At 39.7% G+C, this 24146-nt stretch overlaps 1 protein-coding gene across 1 annotated transcript; it reads left to right on the top strand.

Annotated features, from left to right (window-relative positions):
- The first annotated feature begins 50 nt into the window (after positions 1-50).
- Positions 51-23938, top strand: FMO1 (flavin containing dimethylaniline monoxygenase 1). Its single transcript, XM_030875623.2, is given in 9 exon segments — positions 51-185; positions 9622-9810; positions 12629-12791; positions 16030-16186; positions 19169-19363; positions 21074-21117; positions 21120-21428; positions 21945-22017; positions 23596-23938. Coding segments are annotated over 9 exon segments (1605 nt in total). The 5' UTR covers positions 51-53.
- The last annotated feature ends 208 nt before the right edge of the window (positions 23939-24146 follow it).

Genomic DNA, 24146 nt, shown 5'->3' with positions numbered 1-24146 from the left:
GGCTTTCACTTGTGAATAAAAGGTTCTGCTTCATTGTCCCCACGCGGGAGAGCATGGCCAAGCGAGTTGCAACTGTGGGAGCTGGGGTCAGTGGCCTGGCCTCCATCAAGCGCTGTCCGGAAGAAGGACTAGAGCCCACCTGCTTCGAGAGGAGCGACGACCTTGGGGGGCTGTGGAGATTCACCGTAAGTGGGGCTTCGACAGCTTTGTTGTGTGTCCGTTGGAAAAGGGCTGGACTGGCGCAAAAAGAGATTGAATTTCTTCCACGAGGGCTGGCGCCAGAAACATCTGCTGAACAGGGGGACAGAAAGGGCCATTGAAAATGGTTTTAAAAAAGAAGCAGGGAATAGCCTGAAATTGGGTGGGAGGTGCCTCAGCCACCTTGCAAACTTCATCCGGGGCCAAGAGGAATAAAGATGTCTACGAAGGGTAGAAGAGGATGGAGTGGCTGGGACAAGCCAGGAAAACTCAGGACAAGCAGGGCAGGAGCAGAACCTGGGGGTCAGAAGCAAGAGACTCAAGTGTTGGGGGCAATGGTATAAACACAGCACAGGAATTTCTGCCTCTGCCTGAAAGACTGAGCTGCTTATACATGCTTCTTTTTCCAGCTCTGCTCTATCTGAAGTAAAGCGACACAAGACTCAGTGTAGGATGAGTCCTATACTCAAGGTCTTGTTGTCCAGGCAATTCCAATCCATGTCAAGAACAATCAGAAGTGAAGGATGTGAGGAGTCTGGAGACTTTTTTGTTGCCTGAGCAAAAAAAATAATAATATTCTCAGGACTACAGTATGCATTGGAGAAGAAAAAGGGGTGAGGTAGGAGGAAAGGCAACTATAAAGACCACCCTTGACTGGCCTGGGGTCCAGGGAAACTACAGGGGCCCTGCTGGAGGCCACTGAAACCCTGTGAGCTCCACGGCTCAGCCAGGGAGTCATTGGCATCAGATCTCCCCAAACCTCCTATTTTCCCTTCTTCTCAGGAGAGCAGGAACATATCCCGTGAGCTTTAACTGTGCTAAGGAGAAAGCAGTCAGGAAGAATGAAAAGGAGCAAGGTGTCAGATATCCTGGCCTCAGAGTCCTAAGAGACTGAGAGAAAGCAACACTTAGCATTCCCTTATTATAGAAGGGTAGAACTTGGAACAGGAATAAAGTAATTATTTTCTAATTCAGTGAGCAAAGCTCCAGAGAGGCCAAGGTTCCTAGTTTAGTCCCAGCATAGACCAGCTTGGCTCACATAAAGAAGAACTGCATATCTTGAAATGTGTCCAACCACCAAATGTGACCGTCAATGCACAGAGACCTCCCCAAGGGGCCTAGGGAAAAGAGAACATCTGTTCCCATGATTCAAACCACATACATTCCGAAAGGGGAGCAGAAACCTGACACAAATGCCATAACTCTAGCCTCTCATGCCCATTGAAAACATTGCTAATCAAACACTATACCCTTCCCCTAATGAGCCTCAGACTCCTTCTTAACACAGTATTCCAGATAAGTACTACTACTCCATTGGGGTTGAGGGTTAGCTTCCAGGATAAAACTGCCAGAGTAGAGTTACTTGGTTAAAGTAATCTCAATCAAAGCAAAAAGTAAGCCCAGAGACCTTGGCATACCAGACAAAAATGCTCCTAATATAAATCACAGATACCCAATTATTAACACACACACACACAAAAACTATTAATGTAAGAATCAAGAGAAATGAGTTCTAGATACAGCTGTGCCCAACTGGCTGTGTGATTGGGCAGGTCAAACACCTATGCACAAAGAGCTGTGACGGACACAAAAATGAGAAACAGTCATCCTGCCTCAGGGAGCTGTCAGTCTGATGGGAAAAGGGCAGGATCTTGTAAGTCAGAAACGATGCTATGGGTATTTAAGTGAGGTCAGGGTTACATTCACTTGAGGGAAGCCAAGAAAGGCTTCATGGAGGAGGTGGTGTGTGGTGGACTTTGAAGGATTTCAACAGGCAAATGAGATTGAGTGGGAGATGCCAGGGAGGAAACCGTAAAGAAAAAGTACTGGGCATGGTTGGAAAATAAAAAGAGCTTATTGGTGTGTGTGGTACTTGTAAGAGAAATAATGAAAGGGGAGGACAGTGGCTGAATGTTTGGGCAAGGGATTCGTACTCAATTTAGAAAGCAATGGATGATGAGCAGAGTTAAGATGTCTTTCTGTTGTTGTGTTTGTTTTGTTTGCATGATAGGAAGACCCATATATGTTTACAGGTAAAGAGAAAATATCTGGATGATAGGAAATGATTGAATATGTAAGCCCAAATTGAGACAAGATCCTGGCAAAAAAAGGAAGAAGTGGAATTGCAGGCCCAAGTGGAAGGATTTGCCTCGGAAAAGTGGAGAGGCACACTTTTCTCAGAGACAGAAGGGGAAGGAAAAAGAAAAATAGAGGCCCTTGTGAGGCACGTGATAAGACATCAAAAGGATGAGAAAGAGGGTGACCCAGCAGTAGCCTAAGTAAAATGGTACTCAGTTAACAACTCGTTTCAGTCCCCATTACCTCATCTGTAAAGTAAGAACGCAGAGTCAGTTTAAAAAATAGATAAGAGCTAAATTACTAGGTCCTGGGAGGCAGGAAAAACCATCGCCACCTTCATTCAGCAGCCCTCTCTTGACACAGCAGCCTCTTTAAGGCACCTCTGTACTACCTTGAGATTCCTCTAAAGCCTGATTGAAAATCTCTAAACTAAGTGACCTTAAAGGGGACTTCCAGATCTAAAATGCTATGACTCTCCTGGGTCTTTCTAGAGACATCCCTTCCCCCTTCTACCCCAGCAGATACACACACACAAACACACACACATGCACGCATGCACACACACACCATGAAAGACTGTTAGAGGTGTCTTTGCAATCAAAGCAAGTGGCCCATTCAAAACCTTCAGAATTACAGAGTCTGCTCGGGCAAGGGCTGTGCTTACCAGAAAATGTACAAGGGGGATCCTTAGTGCCTGTTCTGGGTGAAAGGGGCCATAATGCAAAAATAGACAGGCAAACTGCAGAAACCCAATAAAACACATACGGAGAAGGTTTCCATTTACAAATAGAGAGGTTCCCCCAACATTACAGAGATTATAAACTACTGCGCGTAATTCGATACTCACACGGGCATAACTCTGGCCTCTTCCAGACCACAGTCTTAAAATGAGAGGAAGCAGACAAAGGTTGCAATGGAAAAGAAAGTCCATCCTTCATTGGGGCGGGGGAGGGGTTGGCATCGTTTAAAAAGAAAAGGGATACATTGATAAAGAACCCACCCGTGACCACCAACTCAAGTGGCAGCAGGAGGTTAAGTGTGGAACATCTGTTCCACAACCAACTCTCTCAGGCTCTTGAGAGGAAAGGGAGGCTTAGAACAAACAGTAATGATATTGGCTGATTTTCTCGATTGTAGAGGAATACTTGAAGAAATAAAATGTCAGGAATTGTTCTGTCACTCATAACTAATATTACTCTTAGAGAATTTTAGTATAGGAAGGAGCCTTGAGAAATAGCCTTAATGTAGAACCACACTGACATCCTCTAGAAGAAATTATACTACGCTGATAGAAACACATTCTGCTTCACCCATCACATCTCTGTAACAATAATTCTCCCTGGAATGACGTGCTTCCTTACGCGCATCGAGGTCTTTTCTTCTGCACATGTAACCTTTCACTTATTCCACATTCATTGAGCACCTACTATACGCCTTATGCACCACATATGTTTAGATTCAGTGAGGGCAACGATGAAGTGTAATACTTCACCCCCTTAAATCACTAAGGAATTCTTCTTCAGCTATTTCTTCTTTAGGCACGTTAAGCCTGATTCTTACAGGGGCTGAAATGATTTGTTAATTGGGTACCATTTTACTTCTTCTTAAAAGCCTTATTTCTAAAAGTTCAGTAATCTTAGTAGGTTTCCTTTTATTCATATATTAAACAAACATTTATTGAATTCATATTCTCTTGGAGGGGATACACCTGACAGGCCCCTAACCTCTTGGGGGTTCCTCAATCTCCTCTGAGGTTTCCACAGTTCCCCTGTGCTGTAGATCTGAAAATAGATCTACAGACTCTGGACAGATTGTAGACAGTCTGACTCTCCATTGGGAGAGGAAGTGACAAAGTAAAATGTGTTCCGGCTGTTCAAAGGAGAAGAAAAGAAGGAAGTAATTGTTCTTAAGAACAAGAGCTGAACTTCCCTGGTGGCACAATGGTTAAGAATCCACCTGCCAATGCAGGGGACATGGGTTCGAGCCCTGGTCCAGGAAGATCCCACATGCCACGGAGCAACAAAGCCCGTGCGCCACAACTACTAAGCCCTGCGTGCTGCAACTACTGAAGCCCACGTGCCTAGAGCCCGGGCTCCACAACAAGGGAAGCCACCACAATGAGAAGCCCGTGCACCACGATGAAAAGTAGCCCCCACTCGCCACAACTAGAGAAAGCCTGCACACAGCAACGAAGACCCAACGCAGCCAAAAAAAAAAAAAAACAAGAGCTGTGAATGTCGTGCATTGAGAGAATGTCTCTATGTATCTATATAGGAGTGACTTTTATTATCATTTTATATCTATTTTTTAAAGGAGAAAGGAGAAACCTCTGACCTGACAAAGGTTTCTTCCTGTTGCCTATAATCCTCTCTGGAGGACACAAAGCTTAAGAAAGTAAATTTCCACGGTAATTTTAGAAGAAGAATATTACAAATAACAGTTAACATTTTTTGAGAGCTTGCCAGGCACTATTCTAAATGCATTAGAACTATCATTTCATTTTATCCTAGGGGTTATGTAGTATTGTTATTCCTATTTATAGAAGAGGGAACTGAGACACAGAGAGGTTAAGAAAATTCCCAAGGTCACCCAGCTAAAAATGTAGAGCTTGAATATGAACCCAGGCTGTCTGACTCCATGGTCTGTGCTGACAAGAACTATACTCCACGCATTTCCAGAGTCTGTGCCACAGCTCAGGAATAAGGGCAGGCAAATCCTGGACTGTCCATGGAATCCCATGAAGTATTCTAGTGAATATGACGTCTTTCCCATGGTATTGCAGGACCAAGTGGACCAGGAAGCCAGAAACCCCTCCATTCTTGCCTTTTTTATTTTTCCCCTCTGTACAATCCATCTCCCTTCCCCTCTCATTCACTTTTACCTTCAAGACAAAAATCCTTCCCCTAAGTGCCCCCATCAATTCTCAGGAAAAATGTGCTTCCACATGCAGAGTGCCACACAGAGGGTAACTGGCACACACATAGAGACAATGCCAAGAGTGCCTGCAGCCGGGGGTCCCAGCAGGGCCTGAGAATCACTGGGGCAGTTTGTTCACTGAGGTAAACACTGGAGGGGAGGGCTTAGGACCTGCAAACCCCATTCAGAAGTGGCACAGACTCCTATGCTTTGTATATATCTGAAACACTCCAGACCTTGTATTTTACCAGGAGAAACAATCAGTGGGAGGAAAGAGAGACAGAGCAAAGTGGTGTTGGATTCCATCCTGAAGGCCAGGTTTCCATACTAAGCTACAGTTTCTCCTCAGCTGGCATCTGTGATACATTACTTCACATTAGGCTTCAGTGTTTCCTGGAAGGTTTTCTTCTTCCTGCCTTTACAATTATTTTCCAAAATTTTGCGCAGCAGAGTTGTTGTTTTTTCTATTTTTGTTTGTGGGTTCATTTGTTTTAAGGTCCCCATGGTTCCCTGACTTGTCCAATTCCAATGAGTCTCTACTACGCTTTGATTTTTAAACATGCCATTATAAAATGTTTTAAATTTTTTTGAACTACTTTTATGGAAATCTTTACAAAATTATATTATGCACATCTCTACCCCCCTTTTAACAGTATGTATTCCAAATTTAGCCTTTTATTGTTGTTAACTAGAAATTGGCGATTTTAACAAAGTATTATTTACAATGTGGTGCTCTCAGATGCCAGAGAAAAGTGAGGGAGCTTTGGTCATACACAAACTGACCCCAGAATGTTTATAACTGATATTTTTCTCCTTTTACTATAGTTTCTTCCCCTTCTGTTTGCTCTCAACTTCTCAATATTACAGCTCTTTAGAGCTATTCCCATTCTCTTTTTCCTATAACCCAGAGGAAACTTGATCGCTTTTAACTACACCAAACCAGCACTAAATTTAGTTCTAATACCTGGCTTCAAGTTTAAGGATGTTTTAAATCTGTGTTGTCCAATAAGGTAGCCACCAGCCACATGTAACTGTGGAATGCAGTTGATACAACTAAGGAACTGAATTTTTTATTTAATTTAGTTTTAATTCATTTTAATTTTAAAACCAATACTCAGTTCAGTTATTGGAGAATTTTTAAGTGTATTTGTTAACAATTTGGGTATGTAAATCCACTTTTTCAAGTGAAAATTTAGCATTTGGATTCAGATGTGTAAAATATATACTAGATTCAGAAGACTTAATATGAGAAAAAAGTTTTAATACTTCATTAATAATTTTTATATTGATTACACATTGAAATTATAAAATTTTGGATATATTGAGTAAAATAAAATATACCATTAAAATTAATTCCATCTGTTCCTTTTTACCTTTTTTAATGTGGCTATTGGAAATTTTTAAAGAGCGTGTGTGGCCTGCATCACATTCCTATTGGGCAAGACAGCTCAAAAGTCTTGTTATTCAAAGCGTGGTCCATGACCCAGCAGCATCTGCATGGGAGCTTGTGAGAAATACAGAATCTCAGGCTCACCCAGACCTACTATGTCAGCATCTACATGTTAATAAGATTCCCCGAGCAATTCTTAACAAGATTTAGAAGCGCAAATCTAGAGAGCTGTACTTCTCAAACTGTGGAGAAGAATCAGGTTTATTTTAATTTCCAAGAAATTATAGACAATCATATTTGTAAAATATAATAAAATGAACAATTAGAAAGGTGAAAATGAAAACAGAAAAATTTCAAGACATAAATTCAAACTTCTTTGAAAGTGTGCACAAGGCAATTACTATAGAGAATCACTATTACACTTGTAACTTTTTGCTAAACAAAACCATATGTGTGAAATATCAGTTCTCCATATTAAACACCTGTAGGCACACTTTCACTACACATTGTACCTATTAATACTTAAGGTTTATAATGTGATAATTAAGCTTGCTTCTTGTTTGTCATTTTATCTAATCTGGGCTGGATGGATGAGAGCACTCCTCCCAAGAGATAACATATATCTAAACTGTTTCTAAATTTTGCTTAACAACACACATAGTAGAGAAATGAGGCTCACAGAATATGAGAATGGAATGGAAGAAAAGATTTTAAAGAAACCTCAGCAAGCTCAGGATATTCATTTTTTTAACTGCTATCCAAAATGAAGCAAGTAGTGCTGTATTTTTAAAATTTAACTTCAGTCCTTTATCAATAGTCAGTTCTGATCATTTATTCTGTAAAATTATAAGCGAATATCAATTATCTTTCAATGAAATAAAATAATTATAGCTTTTATGCACTTTTGGAAAACAGTTTTCAAACTAACCTTAAAATGTTACACATTGGGGACTTGCCTGGTGGCGCAGTGGTTAAGAATCCGCCTGCCAATGTAGGGGACACGGGTTCGAGCCCTGGCCCGGGAAGATCCCACATGTCACGGAGCAACTAAGCCCGTGCATCACAACTGCTGACCCTGTGCTCTAGAGCCCACAAGCCACAACTACTGAGCCCGTGTGCCACAACTACTGAAGCCCACGCACCTAGAGCCCATGCTCCGCAACAAGAGAAACCACCACAATGAGAAGCCCGCTCACCACAAATGGAGAAAGGCCACACAGAGCAACGAAGACCCACACAGCCAAAAATAAATAAATAAATAAATTTTTTTAAATTCATTTAAAAAAAATGTCGTACACTGTAATGTAGTCTTACCCGCATTACTAGTACTCAGTTCAAATCCCACACAACTCATCACGTGACTTAGACAAAACCAAGACTGATCTATGTCCCGTTCATCACAAAGGAGTCCACATGCCTGGATACTGAGCAATGTCAAATTATAGCTATAAAAGTTTCTAGATGCTTACTCTCACCTTCTGTATTTATATTGTCGTAGACTGGTAGTAAAAAGATCATATTGGTCTGGCTCTGCTGACTACATCTTTGCTTCTTTTTTTTTTTTAATTTTTTTTTTTAATTTGGTTGTGTCAGGTCTTAGTTGAGACATGCGAAGTCTTAGTTGTAGTTGTGGCATGCATGTGGGATCTAGTTCCCTGACCAGGGATCAAACAGGGGCCCCCTGCATGGGGAGCTTAGAGTCTTAACCACTGTGCCACCAGGGAAGTCCCTACATCTTTGAGTAGCACTGCTTTAGATCTTCCTACAGAATGAAAGATCAGGATTTAAATAGTCATCTTTCTCAGAAGCCATTTAGATTCCAGTTTTCTAGATTTATTCTGGATAAATGGGACTGTCAGATGTGGAGTCACAAATAAGCAAGATAAGGTGAACTCATCAGTTGATGAGATCGGTGTCAATTCAAACTACAAAGGTATGTTTATAATTTTATTTTCTGTTATCACTACATATTTCATGCAGATCTAGACTCAAACCTTTTGAGGGAACAAAGTAAGTCCTCTCCATATGTGAGGTTTAAGTTCACGTTTCTACTTGTTCACACAAATAAAATAATTTTTGTTTCACAGGAAAAAAGAACTATACATATACAAGATGGTAAACAATATTAAAATACTAAGGACTTTCCCACTGAAATTAGAACAATTCTTTATGATACATCTAAAAGACAGAGCCAATGTACATACCTAAATGAATAATTAAAACTGCCCACTATTCAACCTTGTAGTAGTTGTCTGAGATGTTGCTATTTGCTAGTTACCCAAGTCAAAACTGGAGTGGGAAATTGTTTAGTGTTTTGCCATGCTCACAGTTGTCCAATCTGGAAACATTTGACCTGCTTCCTCTCCCAAACCTTAAATCCAAACAATTTCACAATCCTATGCATTCTACCTTTCTGCTACCTAACAAATCCCATCTCTCTCAGTTTCAACTGCCACTGCCTTTGCTCAGGCCCTCATTGGCAATCGCATGGATTTGTGTTTCAGGTTCTCAACTAGCCTCATTTCCTTCCTTTCCAGATCCCTCTAAGTTATCTCTTGTAGAACCAGAATTATCTTTTCAAAATTTAATATGAATCACTTCCATGAATTTCTATGAAATTCAAATTCCTTAACTTCAGATACAAAATCCTTCATAATCTGAACCCCCTTTCTCCATAATCCTTTCAACAATACCTCATGAAACCAAAGCAATCGTTCATCATCTAGATACTACTTCCTGGCTCTGGTGTATTTCCATATTCTCCTGTATTTTGCAGTGACGCTGTGTGAATCTGGACAGGTGAGTTTATCCCAGGTTTGTTAGCATGTAATAAATGAAATTGTAATTCTGATTATGATATTCATAGTGGGGTCCAATATTCATCATCTTTCAAGTAAGGATAGCAAATTCCATTAGAAAGTAGCAGGTAGCATATGTAAATTGTATGGTTCAATGTCTAAAAATTAACATCCATTTCATGTGTGTGCATGCACATGCACACATGCATACACACTCATGTGCATGCACTGTTTGTACAGGAACATGTTGAAGAAGGCAGAGCCAGCCTCTACAAGTCTGTGGTTTCCAACAGCTGCAAGGAGATGTCTTGTTACCCAGACTTTCCATTCCCAGAAGATTATCCAAACTATGTGCCAAATTCTGTATTCCTGGAATATCTCAAAATGTATGCAAACCAGTTCAACCTTCTGAAATGCATTCAATTCAAGGTAAGAAAGGCACAAAACATCAGTTAGTAGTCAGGAAGTGTTTCCTACCTATTTTCTATTATCTCTCTCTACCCTAGGTTCTGTAGATCAGATAATGAACTGGCAAGATTGCTGACACCAGGCTGGATTCCTTTTCCCCTTTTACTTACAATCACCCTAAGTAAATCTGGAGATACTTTGTCTAAGGATTCGTATGTATAAACTTTTAGTTTGCAATGCTTACAACCAAGTATCCAAATGGACCTTAAAATTGTCAAACCAGATTTTCAGTTTGGGCCAAATGCCTATACACAGGGCCATTGAGAACTTCCTGTCAGCTCCTGGGTACTCTCTTTTTACTATTCCTTTATATGAATGATGGGTGCACTGGCCTATACATAAGAGAATGTCACTATTTGAAGTAAATCTTTTCTAGGTATCTTAGGGAATAGAAAAATCTTTGATATTTTCTCATTGGCCATACCCACCTCCCTTCCCATTTCAGAGGACAGAGACGGGAGGTAGGTAGAAGGACAAAGGCAAAAAAATATATCCTCTTTCTCCTCTTTCTTTCTTCCTTTTTTCCTTCCTCTGCAAAAAACACATGAAAATCCATGTGTTTCCCTTCTATTACCCTCCCTATCAGAGATGGGGATAGTAAGGAATTCTTGGAGAATTACACAGAGAAAGTAACATGAATGGAAAGATTGACCAAAACAAGTACCATATAAGATTCACATTCACAACCTTAAAAGTACTCCTGATCAAAATGAAGTCACTATCTCGAAGAGATATCTGCACCTCCATGTTTATTACAGCATTATTTACAATGGCCAAGCCATGGAAACAACTGATGGATAAATGGATAAAGAAAATGTGATAGATGATGGATAGATAGATAGATAGATAGATAGGACAATGGAAAATTATTCAGCCATGGTAAATAAAGAAGAAAATCCTGTCTCTTGCAAACACATGGATGAACCTTGAGGGCATTATGCTAAGTGGAATAAGTCAGACAGAGAAAGACAAATTCTGTATGATCTCACTTATATGTAGAATCAAAAAAAACCAAACAAACAAACTCATAGAAACAGAGAACAGATTGATGGCTGCCCGAAGTAGATGGGGGATGGGGAAGGGAAATGGGTGAAGGTAGTCAAAAGTAATAGACTTCCAGTTATAAGATAAATGAATTCTGGGGATGTAATATACACTATAGTAACTATAGTTAACAGTACTGTATTGTATATTTGAAAGTTGCTAAGAGAGTAGATCTTAAATGTTCTTATCACAAAAAATAAAATGATAACTATGTGGGGTGATGAATGTTAACTAAACTTATTGTGGTAATCATTTTACAATATACACATATGTCAAATCATTAGGTTGTACACTTTAAACTTATATGGTGTTATATGTCAGTTATATCTCAATAAAACTGGAGAAAAATAAAAGTACTCCAGTTGTCCAAAGAATATTTCACCCCACTTCCTCATTTTCCAAGGGACAGAATAAAAATAAAACACTACCATAGTCAATGGATATAGTCCACAAAAAATATATTTAATGCATCAGAATTTCTGAATCTGAAGCATTTCCTTTACTACCTGTTTCCCAAGCCTGTTTTAAAATAACTTTAAAAAACTAGATGTTCACCAAAGTCTTAAGAAAGTACACACAAGCAGCTGTCTGTAAGAGGTTTTGTTCTTCCTTCCTCTCTATACATTCCAAATTTTCAATGATGAACACATTATTTTCAAGATAAAAATAAATTTATTTTGAAAGTTTTTTTTAATTAACTGAAAGTTTATATTTTAAAAAGACAATTGCTAATACAAATGTAGAACCCAAGAAGCACTTCAAATATTATAAACCAGACAGTGAACCGTTAGGAGGGACTTGAGAAGTCTGTCTTCTTTGAAAACTGAAGAGGAAAGCAAGGCAGCAAAGTCTCTTGGCCAGTGGCTCATTTATGCTTTTAAACTTGACTTGTAAATTTCTTTTATATATTTTCTGAATCAGAATCTAGTACCCATGGATATACATGTACTCCATGAGAACAAAAATAGACCACAGTTGACCCTGGAGCAACACGGGGGTTTAGAGGCGCCAACTCTGTACAGTGGAAAATTCCCATTTCCTCCATTTCCCAGGTGCCTCTGTATCCACAGTTCCACATCCACAGATTCAACCAATTACAAATCATGTTGTATTGTAATATTTACTATTTTTAAAAATCCACATATAAGTGGACCTCCGCAGTTCAAACCCATATTGTTCAAGAATCAACTGTATTTGAAATTTAGACAACTCCCAACAAATTCAGCCATAAAGTTAGCACTTTTCAGTAGTTCTCTAGATCTGGGAAAACTTCAACATCATAGTCTATAAGACCTTTCATAAACTAAGGTACTTGGGACCAAATTTATATTTTCAATTATATATTCAATATTATCCGTGTTTCTATTAAAGGAGCTGTTATAAAGGAACTGTTGTGTATGAGAACTATACATAACAGAAAAATTTTTAAAACATAGAAAGACCTAAGTCATAATCTTGGTTCTATCACTCATTGTGAGAATTTGAGGAAATCACTTAAAAATTCTGGACCACACCACCTCTCTTAAATACCCCTCTACAACTCGAAGCTTAGAATACTTCCATCCGGGAAATTATGATCAATCTGATAGTCCAATTTGATTTCTACTAGGATTATGCTTATTAATTATGTTTCATCTGTTCTCTAGAACACTCGAAATGTCAATTGGCACGTCAGCCAGCAGGCCCTTACTGGAACCTTGAAAACTATTAACCATGTCTATGATTCTTTTTTCAGACTAAAGTCCTCAGTGTAACAAAACGCCCAGATTTTTCTGTTACCGGCCAATGGGAGGTAGTCACTCTGCATGAAGGGAAGCAAGAGTCAGCCATCTTTGACGCTGTCATGGTCTGCACTAGTTTTCTTACTAACCCATATTTGCCACTGGACTCCTTTCCAGGTACAGGCTTTTCTGCAACTGACCTTAGTTTGTCTCATGGGAGCCATCCTTACACTGGATTGGTCTGGAAATAAATTCCTATTGATTCCTCCATTAAACAGTTAAGTTGTGAGGTAAGAGGGTTTTTTCCCTAACCAGCACTATCTGGCCAGTTTTTGGCTTTCATCTGTTTCAAACAACTTATGAGTACCAAAGAGCAGAATGAATAACTACTAAGCAGTTTTATGCTTCACTAAAGTTCAATGTCCCTCCCTAAGTGACTGGCAGCACTCAGAAAGTCTTCTAAGACTTGGGAGGCCTAGACAAGTTGTGAGCCTCAGCAGTGGTGCATTGACAAATATGAGTGTAGAGGCCGCAGAGATCAATCAGTGAATAAAGGAAAAAGTAACTTGATTTTTGTTTGTTTCTATGAGTCATAGCAATTACCTAGATCAGAGGTTTATGGCACTGGATTAATAGTCAGTAGGGGCATGAGCCTTAGAAGGCAAGTTAAGACATCTTTATGTCTCAGTTTCTTTATCTGGCTTTTGTAACATGATTCATGGTAATCTGTGTCAAATTTCAATTGGATTACAACTCAGACGGAATAGAAAATTCAATGGTTTGGTTTATTTCATCTGCAGTAAAGGATTCAAAAAGTTAAAACTTTAGGAAATTTTTCTCTGAATCATCTAAATATGACTTGTAGTGACCCCAAGGCTTGGTTCACAGTTAACCCACGTACCTCTGATGATCCTTTGTCTGCCCCCAGAGGTTACTCAAGTCAGGTCCAGTTAAGATAAAGCATGTCCTGAAAACTGCCATAGACTATAATCATTGAATTGGAATGCAGTTCAGTCTTCTTCCTGGTGCAGAAAACTCTTCACCGTCCCTGAGAAAGACTCAACAGCCTCTGCCTGAACACATTCAACAATGAACTCTTACCACCCGACCCTTTTCTTGCCTACAGAGAAAAATCCCTGAGCAGGCAAGGTACTCCAGACTCCCAGGAAGGAGTACCTGGTACAGGATCACTCCAAGAATCCGGAAAATTTCATGACATAGAGAGTACACTGCATTCATTCGGCACCTACAGTATATTGCACAAGATGCTAAGAATACAGAGGTGGATAAGACAACACATAGCCTGCATGAAAAGACTGAAAAGAGTTTTATAGGAGTCCAGTGAAGGAATCACATCTACATATGACCTGGAGTGATAGCAATACTCATTTTACAACAAACTCATGTACCTCCAATGATCCTGGATCTGTCCCCCAGATGTTACTCAAGTCAGGTCAGATTAGGATAAAACATACCTTGAAAGCAATGGAGTCAATGTACTCAGTTTAAATAGGATGAGCTTGGGACCCTGGAGGTATACATTCTAGGCTATACAATTAACAAGCTATATAAGCTTGGGCTTTCCACTTAACCTTTCTAAGCCTCGGTTTTCTTTCCTAGAAACTGAGGGGTTTGGACCACCTTACCCGATAGCATACATCACAAATCAAGCAAAAAGAACTCTACAGTACTTGCTGTCCTTCTCGATATCCATCTTACCAGCCACTACCAATTGCTCACTGAAAATCCGTGGCTAAATTATTGTTAAGGAGCCTTTGAGCACTAAAATTTCATGACTTTAGACTTGAAATGGAGTCCTCCAAATCTCACCATCTCCCTCTCTGCCCCACAGCAGACTTGCTTGGTCTGTACATACTCCCTAGGGTAGTTGTTAACCATTACAAAAATTAAATTCATTGAAGTTATTCAAAAGTACCTGTCATGAGTTCTGGAGGCAATTCCATAAAAGGTGTTCCAAAATGTCTTAGTAAAAATAATAGGTATTACAGCCGGAATAAATATATAACTTCCCAAGGTAACTAATTTTATTAATTCAGATACCATATACATTCAGCTGTATTTACTAACACAACCACTTCACCTAATAAAAGTTCTTGCTCTCTTCTCCTGTAATATAAGTGGGGAAAGTATTAACCTGGTAGAAGACTCAGCTACAGAGTCTCATTTTTGTCCATTTGTGGTCCAAAACAGCCTGATCCAGTGAGAATCTAAGATAATCTAACATTCAGGGATAATTCTATTATTCTCATTAAACTTGTCCGGCTCTCCCTTCCTGGCAGTTCTTGGATCCAGATTGGGTCCCTGTGCTGAGTTAATATTTAAACTTGGTTGCGTCATTGTTAAATTCTAAATGATCTAGATTGTGGTTGGGTTATAACTGAGATTCATGTTAGATTTCTAATGATTTAAGATGAAGTAAAGAGCTACCGGGCCTTGGTGAGGCTATGTGCACAGCATCCATACTCATCCCCTGAGAATCTAGATGTCTTACCACGTTTTCTTAAAAAAAAAAGTTTCTTTGTACGAGACGTATTACTTTTGATTGTGTTACACAACCTTGAGTATTTTCCAAAACTCGCCAAACATCTGATGTTTCAATGAGATTTGGCGTCAACTGTTTGAGATATCTAGCTGGAACAGCAGCTCTAATCCCAGTGTAACTAACAGAATCCCTTTTTCTCTGAGCCAACTCTGGCTGACTCAGCAAACCCAGCTTGAGTTACTGTCAGTCACCAAGATGAACCCACAAGGATCTTTTCGAATAGGGACCATATTTTTATTTATTTCCCATGTCATCTAGCACAGTGACAGGTATCCAAGAAAGCTTGCTGAATAGAGTGGAAGCACTGACTCATAGTTCCCTTTAATTTCTCTGCTCTTGCTCTTTGCTTGTGAAAAGTTCTATATAGATCAAATATTAGTAAATAGAATATTTCTGTCCCATTGATTTCTGTCAAACTTTGAAAGGTAATGACTTCTTACACTTTAGCTTAATAAGTCTTTATGCCATGATTTTTTTTTAATTAGAGAAAGGTTTATTGCAGGGCAAAGCAAGGATAATGGGTGGCTTATGCTCCAAAACCTTGAACTCCACAATGGTTTGGGGGGAAAATTTTTTATAGTGCCATGATATTTTAACTTAGTAATCATCTAGTAAGTAAAACTAGAGGCCTATCTAGTGAGATGGAGTAAGTACTTCCATTAAATAAATAATCACCCATTGATTTCTGTACCTTGTATAATTATGTATTCATGTTTCAGATTTTCTTAAAATTGAGTATGTTATGAAAACAACCTAAATCATCTGTCAAAAGGATGTTATTAACTGAATAACATGTATGTTTCATTCACTAGTCTTATAAATTTTCTATTTGACTTCTTTTTTTTTCTATAGGTATAAATACTGTTAAAGGCCAGTATTTTCATAGCTGAGAGTATAAACATCCAGATATATTTAGAGACAAGAGAGTTCTTGTGATTGGAATGGGGAATTCTGGCACAGACATTGCTATGGAGGCCAGCCACGTGGCAAAGAAGGTATCATTCTTGATGTTACCTAATGAGGAGCTTTATCTTAAGACACATGCCTCAGGCAAACAGTATTTGACACCATGATAACTGATGAAAGAAAAAAAAATCCTAAAACACACACACATACACTGAACAGATTTTTTTAGGTATTTTTTTCTTGAATGTTCATAAATGTTATTGTGAATTCCAGGTGTCATTTGTCTTCCAAATCCAACTTCTCTGACTTCCTATTTTTGTCATTTTCCCAGTCAAAAAGAGCTACAGGGGACATCTGTTTCTTACTCAGTCCCATAGGTCAGAAAATTCTGGCAATTTTTCTTGCTAAGATCTCCTATTTGCTCCTTCCTTTCCTTATTGATTGCCACCACCCTCATCAGGTCCATACCACCTCCCACTGAGTCTATTGCGTTGTCCTCCTAATAATAATTATGGAAATAGTCAATATTTATTGGGCTTGCTTACTCTGTGCCAAAAATGGCACTAAATGCTTCACTGCATTACCTCAACCAATTATCAAAACAAGCCACAAAGTAGGTACTAGTATCCTTGACTACAGATGAAGAAACTGAGACTGAGAGAAGTTAAATAACCCACCTAAAGGCATACCACCAGCAGGTGGTAGAGCCAGTCCTTAAATCCTAGTCTCTTCCATTCAAAGCCCCAGCTCCTAATTCTACCCTGAGTCCCCGCACTCCTACCCCAGTCCATCCCCCCACACATGACAATCCATCCAGACCCCCAAGCACCAACAAGCAAATCCTCTGAAAAGACTGCTCTCATTATGACACTCATGTTAAAAAAAACTAACTCCCCCTTACCTAAAAAAATAAAAATTACAATTTGCAGATGTATCAGCCCTGCATTATAGGGGTCTCCATAATCTGGTCCAAATCTTCCACTTTAACTTTATCCCACACTATTTTCCCACATGATCATCAACTGCACGCTGACAGCTCTACTCTGTGCCCTTTCCAGTTCCCAAGTCTCTAATTTCCTCTTTGTTCACACCATACCCCTCCCTTCTACAGTGCCCTTTTCTCTTTTATTACAATTTAATTTACATTCCCAGATACCTCAACCCAAGACAAAATGATCTCTCACTAGTATGAATTTATGTAATAATTGTAATTTACACTCCTCGGTCGGCACTTTTAATTCTTAGTATTGCTAATTACCTTTTATGGTATGTATTTTCTTTCCAACTATGCTATAAACTCATTGAGAGCCATTCAGCCAACAAATCAATATTAGTTGTTGAATTCCACTATACCGAATGTTATGCCAGGCATGGGGGATACACTGGAAAACAGAACAATCAAACAAGATACCCTCTATCACAGAGCATATACTCATGGGGAAAACAGATGTCAAATAAATAAATATAAATCATTAGATCAATAATTGCAAGAGTAGAAATAGCTCTGAAGAAAAAGAATTGGGAGTGTGTTCCCTTCTGGAATTTTCAAAAAGGAACTCGATTGATTGATTGACTAATTGATTGACTTGGAAAGACAGCAATTTGGTGGAGTTATCCTAAAGGAAGGGAAAGGAGGTTCTGAAGCAAAAATTAACACAGGACTATGCATGATGACCACCACATGTGGGTAACATATTACTATTTCTATTTCTCTAACCACTGGAAATTTCTTCAATCTGAAAACATGCTTCGGTACACGTCATTTTTATATCGACAAAGAAACTCCCCTTGCTTCAGGATATAATTCATATCTACCGAAATGCCATATCCGATTCTGCATCATGACAAAGAGAGGCAGGTGCAAATATGTCTAATGTCAGAATCACTGATGTGCTCATAGTTCTTGCCACCATACTGCTCCATCATGTTATAAGGTCAAACAGATGTATAATAAAAACACTAACACTGGGGCTTCCCTGGTGGCGCAGTGGTTGAGAATCCGCCTGCCAATACAGGGGACACAGGTTCGTGCCCCGGTCCGGGAAGATCCCACATGCCGCGGAGCGGCTAGGCCTGTGAGCCATGGCCGCTGAGCCTGCGCATCCGGAGCCTGTGCTCTGCAACGGGAGAGGCCACAACAGTGAGAGGCCCGCGTACCACAAAAAAAAAAAAAAAAAAAAAAAAAAAAAAAACACTAACGCTGCAGCTGTGGTCACCCCACAGCTGTGGATGCCCCAGCTTGTTGGGAGAAAACCCACGTATTAAATCAGTTGTTTTGTATCTGCAAAGCAACAGATTTTTGACTAATTTTTTTTAATTTTTAAACAGTTATACAGACAACTCCTTATTGTATCGGTACCAGAACAACTGTTAGCTTAGTGAACTCAGTCAGCAGGTAAACTCCAGTAGCCAGATAATCTGTCAAAAGAACAAAAACAAACAAACAAACCCACCAAAACTAGTTGTATTACTGAATTTTACTCTAAGTTCTAACAATGGTTTGTGTCAAAACCCTTTGCAGACAACTTTCAATTGCATCCATGCCCTGTTCTCGTTTACAATTATTAGCATACAAAGTTGTTATCACCTGTTCACTGTCTTCTCACATGAGATTCTAAGCTCACTACAGCCAGCCTCAATACATAATTCACCATGGTGTCTAGCACTGAGCCTGACAGATAAAAAGTGCTCAATAATATGTTCTAAGGCATTTGAATACTCTAGATATTCAAACCATTATCTCAAAAGAATAACTTTAAAGTGGGGGTTAGAGGAGCAAAAAATGTCTTGTCAGGGATGTATTTTGAGGGTGGCCGACTTTTTGGTGCCTTTCAATTCACAAAACTTCTCGAATCTCTGACAGAGCCAGCCCTGTTCACTGTGTCAAACTGGGTGACCTGTTTGAATGCTTCCAGGTGTTCCTCAGCACCAGGGACCAGTCAGCCAGCCCTCCCTCCTCCTTCCCTTCTTTTCATTCTGGGACTCTCCCCTCCATTAGGCAGGAGGTGCCAGTCTTGGGAGAAGTTACCTCTGTGGGATCATGAATGACCAAGAAGGATGATGGGATATGCTTACCATTTACTAGAGTTACTGAACACCCCTGGGCGTGGGTGATCAGCCAGGTCTTTGACTCAGGCTACCCATGGGACATGGTGCTCGTGATGCGATTTCAGACCATGTTCAGAAATTCTCTCCCAACTCCAGTTGTGAATTGGTTGATAGCAAGAAGGATGAACAGCTGGTTCAATCGTGAAAATTATGGCTTAATACCAGAAGACAGGTAAATATGGAGTGTCTGCTGAGAGCTATTAGGGAGAAAGGGGCCTCGATCTTTCCAGTGGCGTATCCAAACCAGGCAATAATGTGACAACATGACTGAAGGTGAAGGAAAATTTCATACAAATTACTTAATCATAATAGCTAACTGTTTTTGACTGCTTGGTAAGTGAAATTATGTAATACATAATTGTCAACAGCCCTTTAAAGTAAGTAGTATTATCTCCCTTTCATGGTGGTTGTGGTAAGGCTTAGGGAAGTTCAGTCACTTGCCAGAGCTCATCTAGTACTAAGTGGGCTCTGTGACCTTGGCAAGTTACATAAACCTCAGCTGCAGCAATGAAAAGGGAACAATTTGTCTATGACTCTTCTGACAAAAGCAACACACTTGCCTGTGTCACTGTTGGAAAAATTGAATCCTTCCCCATGTCTCTCTAAGGGCAGTGCCTTCTCCTTGTCAAGATGACCTTGGTTTCAGTCTTGTCCTTTCAGTTACAACCCATGACTTATCCCATTAACAAGAACAAACGGTTTTACTTTCTCATTCATTGAGTCTGTACAATGACATTCCATTACCAGGGTGGCACCACAGCCTGGAGATCCTGTCTGATCTTCCTCCAGATTCCACTCTGCACCAGCAGGGATCAGGTGGTACCCAAGCCACAAGTGATATGCAGGCGGCCCCCTTCCTACTACATGTACTTCATTCCCTGGTTCTCTTCATCCTTCTCTCGTATACCTTGCTCTCTCCCTGCATTTTTTCCTTCCTTTTTTATTCCTACCCTCTTCTATTTCTTAACTCCAGGCCTCTTAGGGGTTTAACTCTTTTCACCAGAGCTTTTTCTACCATAAGTTTTAGAATGACAGCCTGAATGGCAGTTATAAAGAATTTTATTTAATCCCATAAACCCTAGAATATATAAAAGGAGGCTGAGGAATTGTAATCTCTTCTCTCTCAGATTTAGCTAATCCTTTATCATTTCCAAAGTTCTTAAATATATACTATTTCATATGTTCTTCGTCCCACCCAATGAACTAAGGATGGCAAATGTTAGTGTCCCTATTTTACAGATGAATAAAAGAAAGCCTACAGGGACCCAATGACTTTCCCAAGCTCTAAGTATAAACATTTGGACACAAGGCCACCCTTACTACCTCCTGCTCCAAAGCTCCTTCATTTTATCATATTGTCTCTTTCTGTGCATTCACCATAAGCCAAAAATGACTCGGCTTACTTAAAATCATCTTGCTAAGTGTTTGTTTTGTGATTCCAAAGGCATAGGCAGAAAAAGATAGTTCTGCCCTTATTCCTTTTAAACACATGCATGTTTCCCTTGTATAGTTGCTTCCTAGGAGGAGAGAGTTTCCGGCAGTTCTCAGCAGATATAGAAGTCCCCAGTCTCCCTTGTGGTCCTTCAGCATTCAGCTCTCTCTAAAGTGACAGTGATAGCTGAATGCTGAAATTCAACAAGAGAAGCAGGAGCTAGAGAAAACTCTGGTCGCTTTCTCCTCAGGCTTCTAAACTCTAGTAAATGGTAAGCATATCCCATCATCCTTCTTGGTCATTCATGATCCCACAGAGGTAACTTCTCCCAAGACTGGCACCTCCTGCCTAATGGAGGGGAGAGTCCCAGAATGAGAAGAAGGGAAGGAGGAGAGAGGGCTGGCTGACTGGTCCCTGGCAGGTCTCTTCCCCATCCGTGTTTATGTCTAGGACACAACTAAGAGAGCCTGTGCTAAGTAATGAGCTCCCAGGCCGTATATCACTGGGAAAGTGCTCATCAAGCCAAGCGTAAAGGAGGTGTAGGAAAACTCTGTTGTATTTAACAACACCCCAAAGGAAGAGCCCATTGATATCATTGTCTTTGCCACTGGATACACCTTTGCTTTCCCCTTCCTCCATGAGACTGTGGTGAAAGTTGAAGATGGCCAAGCATCACTATACAAGTACATCTTCCCTGCACATCTGCAAAAGCCAACCCTGGCTGTTATTGGCCTCATCAAACCCTTGGGTTCCATGATAACCACAGGGGAAATGCAAACGCGATGGGCTGTTCAGGTCCTGAAAGGCAAGTGCATGAGCAATAGCAGGACGTATATGTTCAGTTTGCCATATTATTTTGGATACTGGAAATTTCAAGGCCTTCCCCAGGCTCTATCTAAAACAACTCAAAGTCATCTATTGTTCACCAAATTACACTATCACAGTGAATTTGTGTCGTGACCAGCACAAAAGATAAATCATGGATCAAAAAGTATCAGCTGTGTCTACCTGTTATTTTGCCTGAATCAACTGGTTCAATTAAAACTTAAAAGTTCAATCAATTGAATGACAAAATCCAGTCAAGCCAGTTGTGAGGGTCTGTCACATCAAATGAGTAGTGAGATGTTCTGACACTTATCTCTTCAGCTGATGGCTTTATCACCACAGCCATCCACTTAGGCTGCTAGTATTTCTGCCAGAAGAACAGATGACTAGCTGGGTACTAAAAATAAAATATGATCCGCGGTAAAGTATCTTTACCTGCTAAGTGACCACTGAAACCTAAAGTTAAATTTCACTTTTTATTTGTTTTGCTTTACAGGTGTTAATAAATTACCACCATCGAGCGTCATGATAGAGGAAGTTAATGCAAGAAAAAAAAACAAGCCCAGTGGGTAAGTTAAGTACTATGCATTCTTTTTGAATCATAACTAAAACTGGTAAAGCAATAGCAAAGAAAGGTGAGAGTTACATTGGAGAAAAGAGAAGCACCTGAGATTTAGAGAAGAAAAAAAAAAAAAAAAAACTAGGCCTGTTTAAGGAGAGAGAAGAGAAAGGGAAATTGAGGTTTTAATGTCCCAGACTATCATTTTAGACCATGGTCATCTAGCACCACATGGAGTTTAGATTCTAAACCAAAATATAATTAATCCTCATCTAACAGATACTATTCTATACCTTTATCCATAATCAGCAGGCAACCTGTTGTGTTTATCCGCTCTGACACCAGAAAGTTCTGCTCATTCATTCATTTCAAAAAATCTGTGTTCAGCTCTATTGTTTTTATTCAGATGACTACTCTAGTGCAGGAGGCAAAATAGGGCTATAGGCCAAATCTACCGACCATCTATTTTTCTCATTTACAATTTTAAATCATTGGAAATAAGATTTTTTGATATGTGGAAATTATATGAAATTCAAATCACGGTGACATAAGTAAAGTATTATTAGAACACAGCCACACTCATTAATTTACAAATTGTCTAAGGCTGCTTTCGCATTACAACAGCAGAGTTGAATAGTTGAGGTAGAGACCCTAATATGGCCCTCAAAGCCTTAAGTATTTACCATCTAGAACCTTCTGCATAATAAGCTTGTTGACACTTTCTCTAGAGGAGAGGTCTCCACTTGTGCTCTGCTCTTTGGCTACCACCAAGGGCCAGGGATAATGGAAGGGAGATGGCCAGCGAAGAAGGAGACTTGCCCCTTCCCGACTCCTAATCCTAAAACATCTCTGGTTTTATTTGTTTTACCGTTTATCTGTTTCAGACTTTGATATAAATTTTCACTTAGAAAAAAAAAGGGTCTCTGCGGCAGAATAAAAAAGTTTTAAAATCACTGCATTTAAGAAACATCACTTTTCTCATTCATAGGTATTTCCAAGTTTCAGTGTTGTTCTACCCTTGTCAAAGTGCTAAATACCAAAAGCACTTTAGGGGTCTCTTCTTCATCCTCAACCTGGGATACGACCTGATATCCATTATGGAATTCCAGTATAACATAAATCATTAATTAGAACTATGTGATGTAAAAGCTTCTGTCACATAGGTCAGTCAATGATATTAGGGATTAATACCAGCATTACAGGGAATTCCACCCTATGATTTTTGTGGGTTTTCACATTATACAAATCAAGCAATAATTGAGTTCTAGAAAGATTTAGGAATAGTAAAATCATATAAAATCTTTTTTTCTAGAAATTGCTAATCATTTGACAACAGAACTAAAGTAATATGAGATCCATTATCAGCATTTGGAGCACCATATGTACAGAGTATATTTTCAAGGAATCCACCTTGTATTTAAATAATACTGTAAGACCGTTAGACAGCTATGGGCATGGAGGGAAGAATATAGAAGCCAGTCCAAATTTTGTACCATCATTGTTTACTTCTGGCACTTTTACTTGCTCTAAGGTTATCATTATTTAATCTTTTTGTCTTCCCCTTTATCCCAATCTTCCTTTTATAAAGGTTTGGCTTGTGTTACTGCAAAGCTTTACAATCCCATTATATCCCATGCATAGATGAACTCCTGACCTATATCGATGCAAAGCCCAACCTGTTCTCTCTGCTCCTGACAGATCCACGCCTGGCTTTGACCATCTTCTTCGGCCCATGCACACCATACCAGTTCCGTTTGACCGGCCCAGGGAAATGGGAAGGAGCCAGAAATGCTATCATGACCCTGTGGGACCAAACATTCAAGGTCACAAAAACTAGAGATGTACAAGAATCCCCTTCTCCCTTTGCAAGCTTACTTAAACTCTTCAGCTTTCTAGCTTTGCTTGTGGCCATTTTCCTGATTTTCCTATAAATAAAAGATTACCTAAACGGATTGTCAAATGCACAGCGTAGATGGACAGTGCTTTGGTTCCCCCATTGCAACAGCATTGCCTTCACGGCTATAAACCATATCTGAGTAGTGAAGGCCACCCCCTGCCCTTCCCTGGCTGGCTGGAGGGCCACCGCTGGTATTCCTGAGTGTCTCCCAACTCCACCTGCTTCTAATGCTAGAGGAAGAT

This window comes from Globicephala melas, chromosome 1 (genome assembly GCF_963455315.2).
Source record: "Globicephala melas chromosome 1, mGloMel1.2, whole genome shotgun sequence".
Taxonomy (NCBI): domain Eukaryota; kingdom Metazoa; phylum Chordata; class Mammalia; order Artiodactyla; family Delphinidae; genus Globicephala; species Globicephala melas.
Note: the sequence above shows the minus strand (reverse complement) of the source record. Positions and strands in the feature narration are given on the sequence as shown.